Source organism: Mesoplodon mirus (genome assembly GCF_964341445.2).
Source record: "Mesoplodon mirus genome assembly, chromosome: 15".
NCBI classification, from domain to species: domain Eukaryota; kingdom Metazoa; phylum Chordata; class Mammalia; order Artiodactyla; family Ziphiidae; genus Mesoplodon; species Mesoplodon mirus.
The window spans coordinates 21,905,381-21,920,108 of NC_138991.1; the positions used below are offsets into that span (position 1 = coordinate 21,905,381).

Below are 14,728 nucleotides of genomic sequence, written 5' to 3' on the forward strand. Positions count from 1 at the left end.
ATCTTGGGCCGGTAACTGACCTCTCTAGCTTGAGTTTCCGTCTCTATAAAATAGGCATGCCACCTACCTCAAAGGGCATGCTGACAATTAATGTAAGAACATATCTGAAAGCACTTTAGTTCAGCACAGCACAGTGGTTAGGAACTCCAACTCTGAGGCAGGCATTTTTCTGTACCTCAGTTCCCCCATCTGTACAACAGGGATTTAAAACAGTACCTTCTTCATAGGGTTGTTATAAGGATTTAGAGAAACGATGCAGGCATGCAATGCATCTTTCATGTCTATAAAAAGTTAGTTTTCAAAGAGCTTTTGCATCCATTAACTCAGGTAATCCTCATGACTTTCTACAAGAGGATGGGAGCATTTATTATGGACTAGATTCTAGACTGTACCATCTTTAGGAACAGGAAACGTGGACACTGATCTTACAGAAAGAAAAGTGCGTGAGTAGTGCACGTGGGGAATGAACAGAGCTGGAAATAAGATCAGGATTCTGGTTTCAACTCTTGTCACTACCTTGGCCCACCACCTCAGGGACGTCCCTTACCAAAATGGAGTTCACTTTTCACTTATAAATATGTGGGCTGAATGAGGTTATCTGTAAGATTTCTCAAAATAAAATTCAAATTCCTTATCATGGCCCACAGGAAGGCCTACATAGTCTGTCATCTGCCTACATCTCCAACCTTACAGCTTATCATTCCCCTGCTCATTCACCAAGTTCCAGCTACATCAGTCCTCTTCCTGATCCTCTAACAGGATGCACCAGCTTCTATTTTAACAACTCACAGCCTGTGTACTTGCTATTCATTCCCTCTGCCTTGATTATTCTGCTCTTTTCACGACTGGCTCCTTCTCAACCATCGGTCCTTTAATGTCCGTTCCTCAAAGTCCTTCCTAGACCATATTACCTAAAATAATAGGTCCTGTCTCCTGCTCCCAGCGGTTATCTTCTTTAGCAGCTCTGTCCAATAAAAATATATTGAGAGGGCTTCCCTGGTGGCGCAGTGGTTGAGAGTCCGCCTGCCAATGCAGAAGACACGGGTTCGTGCCCTGGTCCGGGAGGATGCCACACGCCGCGGAGCAGCTGAGCCCGTGAGCCATGGCCGCTGAGCCTGCGCGTCCAGAGCCTGTGCTCCGCAATGGGAGAGGCCACACAGTGAGAGGCCCAAGTACCACAAAAAAAAAAAAAAAAAATATATATATATATATATATATATATATATATATATATATAGAGAGAGAGAGAGAGAGAGAGAGAGAGAGAGAGAGAGAGAGAGAGAGGGCCACAAACAAGCCACATATGTAACTTTAAATTTTCTAGTAGCCACATTTAAAAAGTTTTTAACAAGGTGATATTAATTTTAATAATTTTCTTTAAGCCAACATATCCTAAGTATTATCATTTCAGCATGGAATCAATATAAAAATTAATATATTTTACAGTCACTTTTTTCATACTGAATCTTGAAAATCCAGTGTGTATTTTACAGGTGTAGCGGATCTCAATTCTAACTAGCCACATTTCAAGTGTTCAAGGGTAACATGTGACCAGTGGCTACCACACCAAACAGCACAGCTCTGTAGTATACCCTGTGTATCCTTCAAAGCACTTACCACAATCTGAATTTCTCATTTGTTTACTTTCTTATCTTGTTACTTCCCCACCAGATTATAAGCTCCACAAAAGCAAGAACCTTGTCTGTTTTGTTCAATGTTGTATGCTCAGTAGATGCAGTCAGTACATATTCAATAGATATTTGTTGAGCAAATGAATGAACCTCTTCTAGCTTTAATATTCTATGAGTCAGTGGGCTCATATGTAGGCCAAACAGGCATATAACCACTCATTCAACAACGCTCCTATTTCCTTTCTTCTTTCACATCCTATTACTGTCTTAAAAAGGAAATCACCTGGCTATATACCCCCCATTGCTTACAAGCTCTTTCCCACAATGTCTAGTTTCCAAGGTCAGTTCTATGTGTACCGGCTGAGGGAATTGCATGAATAGAACTGCTAACGTTTTTCAAACGTTTAACTCTTTGACAAGCATTGGGCTAAACACTTTACATTTCACAGCAGCTTCAAAACAGACTTATATGATAGCTACTTTCATTGCCCCCATTTACAAGATGAGGAAACTGAGGCATAGAGAGGGTAAGTATTCTGCTCAAGGTTACAGCAGCCAGTTAGCAGCAAAACAGAGATTCCAAGCCATAGGGCTTCAGACTCATGGCTCTGAATCCCTTATTCTCTACTGCAGAGCTGTCCAAAGGAAATGTAAGGCCTGCTATACATGTGATTTTAGTAGTGACACAAAAAGGCCACTAGCTACATTAAAAAGTCAACAGAGGGGGGCTCCCGGGGGCTCCCCTGGTGGCGCAGTGGTTCGGAGTCCGCCTGCCGATGCGGGGGGCGCGGGTTCGTGCCCCGGTCCGGGAGGATCCCGCGTGCCGCGGAGCGGCTGGGCCCGTGGGCCATGGCCGCTGGGCCTGCGCGTCCGGACCCTGTGCTCCGCGGCCGGAGGGGCCGCGGCGGTGAGGGGCCCGCGTACCGCAAAAAAAAAAAAAAAAAAAGTCAACAGAAGTAGGTACAACTTATTTTGAATATATTTTATTTCACCCATTACGGGTAATGGGTGAAATATATAATTAATCAGTATGATCAATAATCAAAGTAATCGACATGATCATATAATCAATCTAAAAATTTTACTTTTTTAATACTGATTCTTCAAATTCCAGTGTGATTTGACACTTAGAGTACTTCTCAATTCAGACTAGTCCCATTTCAAGCGTTCGATAGCCATATGTGGCTAGTGGCTACCATACTGGACATTTAGGAAGTCAAAAGTGGGGGGAAAACGTTGAGCTGGGAGCCAAAAGATCTCATCTCTAATCCCAGCTCTTCCTTGTTGAGTGACTTTGGATAAGTCCTTTCTACCCTCTGGGCCACTGTTTCCCCACAAGTACTCCGAGCAAGTGGGACAAGAAGAAGATTCCAAGGTACCCATCCCATGCTGGAATGTCAAACATCTGTCAATAACTGCAATTAACATGGGTCCGGCTTTCCACACTTTAACATCAGCTTTCACATCCATTGGTTGATACAGTCCTGAAACAAACCTAACAGGTAGCTAGTACTGTCTCCACTTTATACATACAAAAGCTGAGGCTCGAAGAGGGCGACAGGACTTGTCCTACAGCCACAGAGCCGGTCAGTAGAGAAGATGGGGCTCAAATGCAAGAAGGGCCAGTGCTCTCCCACCACGACCACCAACTCAATGACTGGAGAAGAGAGTTTAAGGGGGGTGCTTGTGAAGAGTGTTTGGGGCCTTCAGAATAGTTGAAGGGAGCCAGGCCCCAGGGCCTGGTGAGAAGGAGCCCAGCCTTTAGTTGACAAGGGGCCCGGGCCTTGGGAAGAAATAAAATGAAAGAGCCCAGGAGAAAGTCGAGGGAGTTAACGTGAAATGAGAGGCTAGGACCCGGGTGACAGGAAACGTGAGGGGACCCGGGGCTGAGGTGGGAGAAAGTGAGATGAAGGGACCCTGGTCCTGAGACTCCTGCCCGGGTGAGAGGACGGCCCCACCAGCCCTCCTCGCCCCTCATACCTGGTAGCTCAGAAGTTCGCCAACGTCCATGGTTCCAGGTTCAGTCAACACCGTCTACTCTGATTCCCTCCACTCACAACCAAACCGCAGGCCCCACATAGGCATAGGCGGCTCCAGCCACACGGCTGTAAAGCGCCTTGAGCAGGGGCCGCAGAGCCAATGAGGTAAAAGTGCGCGCGTCGCGCGAGCCGGCCACACTGCGGTAAAAGTGCAGCTTTACGGCCACACTACCGTAAAGCGCGCTGCATTGGCCAGTACTACTTCCTCCCGGAGCCTGGAGGGGGCGGGGAAAGGGGGCGGAGACTTGATGGAGGGCGGTGCGGTGAGAGAAAAGATGAAAGGAACCAAGGTTTATCACGCGCCTCTGGCGTGCAGGGTGTTTCCCTTGCGCTCTCACGATCCATTCAGTGACTAGGCAGTTTTATCCCTCATTTTATCCTCAATTCGCAGATAAGGAAACTGAGGCATTGGACTTCACTGTCCAGTACTATACCCACTAACCACATGTGGCTACTGAGGGCTTGAAATATGGCTAGTCTGAATTAAAATGTGCTATAATTGTAAATAAAATACCCATCGGATTTCTAGGACTTCTACTGATTACATGTTGAAATAATATTTGGGGTATATTGGGTCAAATAAAATACAAAATTAATTTCACCCATTTCTTTTTACTTTTTTAAATGTGGGTAGTAGAAAATGTAAGTTACACGTGTAGCTCCCTTTGTAGCTTCCGTTGTATTTCTGCTGGACAGTGCTGGCTCAGAAAGTGTATTGTCCAAGTCCATATAACTATTACTGCCTTCAAAACTGTTGGTGATCACACTTCCCTGTCTGGACTTCTGTTTATTCATCTGTGCAAAGGCCAGAAACTGGATGATCTTGTTTCTACCCAAGAGATGTAAAAAGATTTTCTATAGGAGAAAGTTGCCCATTATTGGAAGAGAACCATTCAAAGAGTGCATCTGAGCTCCTGGGATTTAAATAAGGCTCTGTCTTCAATGGGGGCTAAGCCTCTCTGCCTTAGTCCTCTTGGCCATTAGCCCCCTGTTTTACATGTTCATGATATTTGTCTTAGTCCGTTCAGGCTGCTATGAAACAAATACACTGGCTGGTTTACAAACAACAGAAATTTATTTCTCACAGCTCTAGGGGCTGAGAAGTCCTAGATCAAGGCGCTGGCAGCTTCCTTGTCTGGTGAGGGCCTGCTTTACTGTTCACGGACAATGCCTTCTCACTGTGTCCTCAGTGAGTGTCTGTCTTCCCTTCCATATTCTAAGCTCCAGAAAGCCCGTACTGCTGCATTGCTCATCATGGTAACCTGAGAACCTAACACAACACCTAGCACTCACCGGGCACTCCCTAAAGTTGTTGATTTAATAGATGAGCCAGGGAATCCCTGGCAGTCCAGTGGTTAGGACTCCGTGCTTCCACTGACGGGTGCCCAGTTTCGATCCTTGGTCAGGGAACTAAGATCCCTCAAGATGCGTGGTGCAGCCAAAACAAAAAACAAACAAACAAACAAACACAAAATCAGAGGCTGAGAAGGAAGACTGTTCCCTTCCGATGACTAAACAGCTAATCTACCTAATGGGCATTAATTTAAAAAATAGGTAAGCCAATCAATCTACTAACTGATTGATACATTCCTGGAAATAATATTATCAAATACCTTTAAATCCTCACCCCTCCTAACAAAATGCTATTCCAATTTTAAAGATGAGGAAATGAAATTTCAGAAGAGCTTTGTTTATGCTAAGTGAGCTAAGTCAGACAGAAAAAAAATAAATACCATGTGATTTCACTTATATGTGGAATCTAAAACAAAACAAAACAATGGAAATAGAGAACAGATTGATGGTTGCCTGAGGTAGAGGGTGGGGAGTGGGCAAAATGGGTGAAAGGGATCAAAAGGTATACATTTCCAGTTATAAAATGAATTAGTCATGGGATAGTAATGTATAGCATGATGCCTATAATTAATAATACTGTATGCATATTTGAAAGTATCTATAAGAGTGGATCTTGAAAGTTCTCATCACAAGAATAAATAATTTTTTTTTTTTTTAAGATTCCCGAAGCTAATTAAACAGGGCTTACCCTTGTACTCCTAGTACGTTGGGGAGTAGCTTGGCAAATGCTGTGATTGATATGAAAAGTAGCAAGGTATTCTTAAGCACTTTTAGCACGGTTGTTACTCTCTGAAGCACAAGCTTTCAACACTGTGGCCTTTTTTAAAAATTTTTTTTTATTTTTTGCTTTATAACAAATTTAATCAGTTATACATATACATATGTTCCCATATCCCCTCCCTTTTGCGTCTCCCTCCCACCCTCCCTATCCCACCCCTCCAGGCGGTCACAAAGCACCGAGCTGATCTCCCTGTGCTATGCGGCTGCTTCCCACTAGCTATCTACCTTACGTTTGGTAGTGTATATATGTCCATGCCACTCTCTCGCTTTCTCCCAGCTTACCCTTCCCCCTCCCCATATCCTCAAGTCCATTCTCTAGTAGGTCTGTGTCTTTATTCCTGTCTTACCCCTATGTTCTTTTTTTTTTTTTTTTTTTACACAATTTTTTTTTATTAGTTTCTGCTTTATAACAAAGTGAATCAGTCATACATATACATCTGTTCCCACATCCCTTCCCTCATGCATCTCCCTCCCTCCCACCCTCCCCATCCCACCCCTCCAGGCGGTCACAAAGCACCGAGCTGATCTCCCTGTGCCATGCGGCCGCTTCCCACCATCTATCTACCCCACGTTTGGTAGTGTATATATGTCCATGCCTCTCTTTCGCTTTGTCACAGCTTACCCTTCCCCCTCCCCATATCCTCAAGTCCATTCTCAAGTAGGTCTGTGTCTTTATTCCCGTTTTACCCCTATGTTCTTCATGACATTTTTTTTTCTTAAATTCCATATATATGTGTCAGCATACAGTATTTGTCTTTCTCTTTCTGACGTACTTCACTCTGTATGACAGACTCTAGGTCCATCCACCTCATTACAAATAGCTCAATTTCATTTCTTTTTATGGCTGAGTAATATTCCATTGGATATATGTGCCACATCTTCTTTACCCATTCATCTGATGATGGACACTTAGGTTGTTTCCATCTCCGGGCTATTGTAAATAGGGCTGCTATGAACATTTTGGTACATGTCTCTTTTTGAATTATGGTTTTCTCAGGGTATATGCCCAGTAGTGGGATTGCTGGGTCATATGGTAGCTCTATTTGTAGTTTTTTAAGGAACCTCCATACCGTTCTCCATAGTGGCTGTACCAATTCACATTCCCACCAGCAGTGCAAGGGTGTTCCTTTTTTTCCACACCCTCTACAGCATTTATTGTTTCTAGATTTTTTGATGATGGCCATTCTGACTGGTGTGAAATGATATCTCATTGTAGTTTTGATTTGCATTTCTCTAATGAGCAAAGATGTTGAGCATCCTTTCATGTGTTTGTTGGCAGTCTGTATATCTTCTTTGGAGAAATGTCTATTTAGGTCTTCTGCCCATTTTTGGATTGGGTTGTTTGTTTTTTTGTTATTGAGCTGCTTATAAATTTTGGAGATTAATCCTTTGTCAGTGGCTCCATTTACAAATATTTTCTCCCATTCTGAGGGCTGTCTTTTGGTCTTGTTTATGGTTTCCTTTGCTGTGCAAAAGCTTTTAAGTTTCACTAGGTCCCATGTGTTTATTTTTGTCTTTATTTCCATTTCTCTAGGAGGTGGGTCAAAAAGGATCTTGCTGTGATTTATGTCATAGAGTGTTCTGCCTATGTTTTCCTCTAAGAGTTTGATAGTGTATGGCCTTACATTTAGGTCTTTAATCCATTTTGAGCTTATTTTTGTGTATGGTGTTAGGGAGTGATCTAATCTCATACTTTTACATGTCCCTATCCAGTTTTCCCAGCACCACTTATTGAAGAGACTGTCCTTTCTCCACTGTACATTCCTGCCTCCTTTATCAAAGATAAGGTGACCATATGTCCGTGGGTTTATCTCTGGGCTTTCTATCCTGTTTCATTGATCTATCTTTCTGTTTTTGTGCCAGTACCATACTGTCTTGATTACTGTAGCTTTGTAGTATAGTCTGAAGTCAGGGAGCCTGATTCCTCCAGCTCCATTTTTCGTTCTCCAGATTGCTTTGGCTATTCGGGGTCTTTTGTGTTTCCATACAAATTGTGAAATTTTTTGCTCTAGTTCTGTGAAAAATGCCAGTGGTAGTTTGATAGGGATTGCATTGAATCTGTAGATTGCTTTGGGTAGTAGAGTCATTTTCACAATGTTGATTCTTCCAATCCAAGAACATGGTACATCTCTCCATCTATTTGTATCATCTTTAATTTCTTTCATCAGTGTCTTATAATTTTCTGCATACAGGTCTTTTGTCTCCTTAGGTAGGTTTATTCCTAGATATTTTATTCTTTTTGTTGCAATGGTAAATGGGAGTGTTTTCTTGATTTCACTTTCAGATTTTTCATCATTAGCATATAGGAATGCCAGAGATTTCTGTGCATTAATTTTGTATCCTGCAACTTTACCAAATTCATTGATTAGCTCTATTAGTTTTCTGGTAGTATCTTTAGGATTCTCTATGTATAGTATCATGTCCTCTGCAAACAGTGACAGCTTTACTTCTTCTTTTCCAATTTGGATTCCTTTTATTTCCTTTTCTTCTCTGATTGCTGTGGCTAAAACTTCCAAAACTAGGTTGAATAAGAGTGGTGAGAGTGGGCAACCTTGTCTTGTTCCTGATCTTAGTGGAAATGGTTTCAGTGTTTCACCATTGAGGACGATGCTGGCTGTGGGTTTGTCATATATGGCCTTTATTATGTTGAGGAAAGTTCCCTCTATGCCTACTTTCTGCAGGGCTTTTATCATAAATGGGTGTTGAATTTTGTCGAAAGCTTTCTCTGCATCTATTGAGATGATCATATGGTTTTTCTCCTTCAATGTGTTAATATGGTGTATCACGTTGATTGATTTGCGTATATTGAAGAATCCTTGCATTCCTGGAATAAACCCCACTTGATCATGGTGTATGATCCTTTTAATGTGCTGTTGGATTCTGTTTGCTAGCATTTTGTTGAGGATTTTTGCATCTATGTTCATCAGTGATATTGGCCTGTAGTTTTCTTTCTTTGTGACATCCTTGTCTGGTTTTGGTATCAAGGTAATGGTGGCTTCGTAGAATGAGTTTGGGAGTGTTCCTCCCTCTGCTATATTTTGGAAGAAGAATAAATAATTTTTATAACAAAGTATGATGATGGATGTTACCTGGACTCATTGTGGTGATCATTTTGCAACATATACAGATAATGAATCATTACATTGAACGCTAACATAATGTGATGTAAATTATGCCTGAAAAAAGCTAAGGGGGAAAAAAAAAAGGAAGAGCTATGTGCTATGCAACACGCAGTCCAAAAACATGTGATAATGATGATGATTTGAGAGTGGCATCCACGAGAGAGATGGGAGAAGGGCACCACCCTAGAGACCAACTGCTGGGCTGTAACCTTTAAAAAAAAATCTTATGTGGAAGAATTATCCCTTCTAGAAATTTTTAAATAGCTGCGGGCTACCTAGTTTCCTTAAACTTCAAGCTTTAGATGCTCCAAGATGTAATCAGAGTCACTTCCTCCATCTTTCATTGCCCCAGTAAATTATTTGTGGGAACAGCCTTTAAGAAAATATCCTCAGAAAAACACTCATAAAGTATATTTATCACCAACATTGAGCTCCTACGCTGCCACCACGGACTGATTGGAAACATATGACAGTGCCAAAGAAATCCAGACTCCTCCATTTAGGCACTGATTGAGGTGGGGAAGAGTTGCAGGGTAGGCAGTGGAAAGGGAGTTATATTTTTCTGGAGAGCAGAATGCAATTATGCAATTTCTGGGGTTCAAGAGGAGTCCCTGTTCCCTCTGCCTCTCACTCCCCAAATCCAGGTCTCCAGATCCTCTCTAATCTTTTTAAATAGTGAAAACTAAAATGTAGAGTGTTTAGTTACTTGCCCACAGTCGTAGTATAAGTAATTGGCAATATTCCAATCCAAGCCTGTCTGACTATGCACTACACAGTAGGGATTTGGGCTCAGCTAACCTTTCAAACAGGACTGACACTTATGATCCAGGCACAGCTGATTATTGAATGCTAAAGAGTAATTATCTCTCCCAGCAGGCACTGGTCCCAATTAGACACAAGGAGAATTTATGTCCTTAGATACGCTGTGAGCCAAGTAAGAACTCAATAGTCCGGGATGTGCAATGAAAAGGAATTATTTGGGGTGTTTTTTTTTTTTTTGAAGTATGATAATAGAATTGAACTACACTGTCCTAATCTTTTAAAGATACATACTGAAATCCATGTATGAAATAATATTATGACTGGAATTTGCTTCAAGATTATCCAAGGTGGGGTAGGTGTGGGTGTGGGTGGAAGCATGGATGAGAGGGTTATTGGTGAGTTCATAATTGTTGAAGCTGGGCGATGGATGCATGGGAGCTCATTTTATTACTCTCCTGGCAACACAACGTTGGCAGCAGTTCCAGGCACAATAACATCAAAAAGAATAAAAAGGACTATCTTTTCCTGAGGCTTTCTCTTAGGAGGGAAGGAGAAGGAAGAAAGGATGCCGGTAGGGACCAACTTCGTCTATTGCACAAAAAAGGATTCTCCAGTCAAGTAAGTAGGGCTGGAAAAGCCATGAATGCCACTACTCACAATGGTTCGTAAGAATGTAATGAGCCTCATAAACACTTAATTCTGAGGGGATCCCCTCATCAATGCCCCACACCAATGAGCCTCATGAGTCACACCTTCCATAGAGGCTTTCATAATAAGGGCTGGAGGGAATTCTTTCTGCAGTCACTATTTGGGGTCAGTGAAAGGACATTGGTCAAGACCACTTCTAGCTTAGGAAGTAAGCAAACTCTTGGCCAGTGAGCTGAAGCAGCTGTTTATTACCCAGCCTTAGCACTAAGGACACGGATTAGTTATCTATTGTTGTGTAACACGTTACCTAAAAATGTCGTTGCTTAAAACAACAACGAACATTTATTATCTCACACAGTTTGTGTGGATCAGGAATTTTGGAAGCAGCTTAGCAGGATAGTCAAGGTCTCTCTTGAGATTAAAGTCAAGAGGTCAGTCACTTCTGAGATGGGTCAGTCATATGCCCAGCAGGTTGATGCTGCCTGATGGCCAGAGACCTCCATCCCTTACCACGTGAATCTATTTGGCCACCCAAGTGTTCTCATAACATGATGGCTGGTGTCCCCCAGAGCAAGTGATCCAAGACAGATCAAGGTGGAAGCCACAATGTTTTTTGTGACCTAGTCTCAGAAGTCACAGTCCGTCATTTCTGCAATATCCTGTGGGTTGCATGAGTCAGAACTATTCTTCGTGGGAGGGGACTACACAGGGCATGGATGCCAGGAAGGGAGACTCATTGGGTCCATCTTGGAAGTGGAGCCTCCAATGCCAGTCAAGCTTTCAGATGATGCATCTCACATCTTCACTGCAGTCTCATGAGACGTGGGGCGCCAGAATTGTCCATCTAATCTGGTCCTAACTTCCTCATCCACAGAAACAGTGAGATAATAAATGCTTTGGTATTTTAACTCCTGAGTTTTTCAGTAATTTGCTATGCAGAAATAGATACACAAAATTGAAGCAGGTTAGGTGCCAAAAAGTGACATTCCCATCATTGACTGCCACTGTGACCTATTGATAAACTGAGCATCTGATTAATACCCATTAGACTCCCCAGACCATTCCTGGCAGATATCAATGAAGGCAGAGAATGGCCCCACACCCCAGGTCTACTGGAGGGGCAGCTGCTAAGTTTACATCTTCTCTTAGAGGATCACAATGCACCTTAGCATGTTAAAAGCTCCAAGCAAGTCTTGCAGGGGAAAACCTGTTTAACTGTTTTACTCAATGTTTTCCAAGCCTATTTGACTACAGAAACCATTTTTCATGGAACATCTGTGGAAACACACCTTAAGAAAAACTGCTCTATGTCAGCCTCCTCAGAAGTTTCAGAAAATCCTCTACTCAGAGTGAAATCTCAAATTTTTACTTCGAAAAATAGCTATGCATATCCACATATATATTTAGTCCCTCAGACTCTAAGCCCTATTAGATCTGCTGGGACACCCCCCTTCTTTGAATCTTACATGAAAAAGATGCAAAGGCTTTGTCATGTTAGTGATGATGCTCTCTGAGTAGTAGGCTATGAGTGGCTTTCATTTTCTTCTTTTGGTTTATTTGTATTTTCTCAATTTCTATCCTGAACAAGTATTACAGAAGTAAATAATAAAGTAAATATATAAGATATATAAGTATCTATAAAGGTAATAAAATAAAACCTTTTTAAATCTCCATGCTATGTATTAAAGTTATTTGTAATGCCACACCTTGGGCTTTGTAAAATTACATAGATCTGTTCCTTTTGGATGCACACGGTTCCCCTCCCCCCAACACACCTCTCATCATCCTGTTTCTCTCCATGATAAATAACCACTGTTGGTATTTTAGGAATAGGCTTTTAGAGAGCTTGTTACATTGTCTATTTATATTTATGTTATACGTTTTTGTTTATACCACCACCTAGGGTCACTCCCCTAATAAACTCTGTATATCTGAATTCTTTTTTTTCTAATTTCTTATGATTTAATTCTGCATTTTTGAATGAGCCAAGCACATACTGTTATTTATAATTTTATAAAACAGACTAAAAGGAATTAGGAAGCCAAATATTGACCATCTTACTTTTCTTATACTATACTACAGTATACTATACTATACTATACTTAACTTTTTCACATTTTCAAGGAATTGCATATTGCAATGCCATGTTATCTTCCACCAAATTACTAAATAAGATGGAAGTTTTCCCAATCTGTTTTACAAAACAGCAAAACTCTTATTCTTAAACCTGATAAACAACCATAAGTATGACTACTGTACTTCATAAACTTACATTATAACGCTAAATAAGATTTCATTTAGGAGTTAACGTTTGAAAGACAGCAACAAACAAACACACACACGTATTTCCAACTTCCCCACACAGAACAGGAACACAGAGGTATTATACACTGTTCCCTCCGTCCCACCCAGCCCTACACTACTTGGAACACTGAACGCTCTCTTCAGCCACAAAGTGCAGAATCTGCCTCCGTTTGTGTGTGGGAGGAGCTGGACAGAACCCCGGAAGATCCACTGCCTTGCGCTCTCTCTTCCTCATCTCTCAAAGCCTCTTCATACCAACACTGGAAGGCACTGGGGACCGTGTGATTGATCTTGGCCAGGAACTCCAGGACTTTCATCTTGCTGGTTTCGGCGTGGGCTCTCGGGCCCCACAGGAACTCGTAGCGCGCTGGATCACTGTTGGCCACTTGCCGGTATTCCAAATACTTCAGCTTCACCAAATCTTGGGTGATGAGCTTCTTGGGCTCCCCAAATATGAAGTGCCTCTTCCCAGCATAGACACTCATCTTATTCAGGAATGCCCAGATATTCTCCTCTGTGGCGCAGTTGCCCTTCATGAGGATCACACCCAGGAGATACATCAGGAGACCGGTCTTGGGTAATCCCCTGGCACGACCCACGGTCCCATTGTTGGGGAGAGCCATTTTGCTGACAAAGGTATAAGAATGCTTGGTACGGTCGACCTCCTTTAAGTCAACACCAAATACCACCTCCATGTTGAAAGAAGCTCTTCTGAGGATCTTAGGGAATTGCTTTTGGTACTTCTTATTGATAAACTTCAGCATATGTGCTTTCGTAACAGGCCTTTTCTTTTTATACATGTGCATCAGGAACTGCACCAACAAATTCACTGTCTGCCTTAGAGGGCCTTTTCGAGACCGCACGGCGGAGACGGGAGCCTGAGAGGAACTGTGCTTTTGCTCCATTTGGCCTTTGGCTCCTTTGGATGATCTTGTGGGAGAAACACCTGCAGGCTTAGTGGTGGTGGCTAGGGCCCTCTGACGACTCTTGAAATTGCTACGTGACTTAGCAGCCGGCTTTCTCGGAGTAGTAACTCCAAGAGGAGGAGGAGGAGGAGAAGAAGACGAGGCGGCTTCCTCCTCGGCTGCAGTGGCCTGAGCACCCGTCAGACCCTGGGTCCCACTTGGGGCCTGGCGGCGTCTCCTACGTGTGCAGCGCTTACTGTTCTGACCCCGAGGCATGGTGACTGTGGTCAGGGACAACAGGCAGGAGTGCAGGTAGGACAGCGGGTGATCTTGACTGCAGATCAGCCCTGGGAATCCGCCCTTGGCCGAACAAACGCCGTGAACAACCGTCCAGCTCCTCGCCCCCGGAGCAGACAGAAGTGTGGAGCCACTTCCGTTAACGGCTGCCTTGCGTGGGGTTCCAACGGCTGGCGCGAGGGGCGGGGCTCTACGGGTTCCCGGGGTTCAGAGTTCGGCCGTCCCTTGATCCTCCCTCGCGGTTCTCTCCGTGCCATCTATTAGAGCCCGTGACCCCTCCCTCTGTGGTCCCGAGTCCTCCAGCCTCCAAACAAAGCCCTCACCTCCCTGAGTCCCTAGTGGGGAAGGCAGGGCGTTGCTCTGACCATCTCTGCCTGACAAGAGGGGCGCCACCCTGTGAGCCTCCCTCCTTGGGAGAGAGACCCTCTCGATAGCACTGAGGTCCTCACCTTGACCCTGGTTTGTCTGGTTATGGCCAAGACCCCTTCCCTTGCAGAACTGGGACCTGATCCTGACAGACAAAGCCCTTCCCTCGCTGAGACCAGACAGACAGAAACAAGGAGGCTTCTCATCCCTAGAGCTCTGCCTGGGGCCTCTCGTGGTTAAGAATGGGGGCAAGGGGTCTGTAAAGCCCCCTCACTTGTGGGTCTAGTGATACTTCTTTCCTCAATCAGGGACCCCACCATACTCCTGGCCAGTCCTGGGACCTGATCCTCCCTGACCCTCCAACCTGAGCTTCTCCCTCTACCGAACTGAGGCTGTTCTTCTTAGACCAAGACTTTGACCGCGCTCAGAACTATGAGACTTAGAAGAGAGGATGCCCTGCCTGGGCATTCTAGGTCTGAGAGCACGTTTGGGCAGGTCTCTGAATGACCTATATTTTGGCG

General features: G+C 43.5%; 1 protein-coding gene across 1 annotated transcript; it reads right to left on the minus strand.

Annotated features, from left to right (window-relative positions):
* Positions 1 to 12,779: 12,779 nt before the first annotated feature.
* On the minus strand, positions 12,780 to 13,820 carry LOC309816789 (melanoma-associated antigen B3-like; the record flags this gene model as incomplete). The annotated part of the gene is made up of 1 exon (XM_082644560.1): positions 12,780 to 13,820. One exon carries the CDS (start codon positions 13,818 to 13,820, stop codon positions 12,780 to 12,782), a length of 1,041 nt encoding a protein of 346 aa, XP_082500686.1.
* Positions 13,821 to 14,728: the final 908 nt, after the last annotated feature.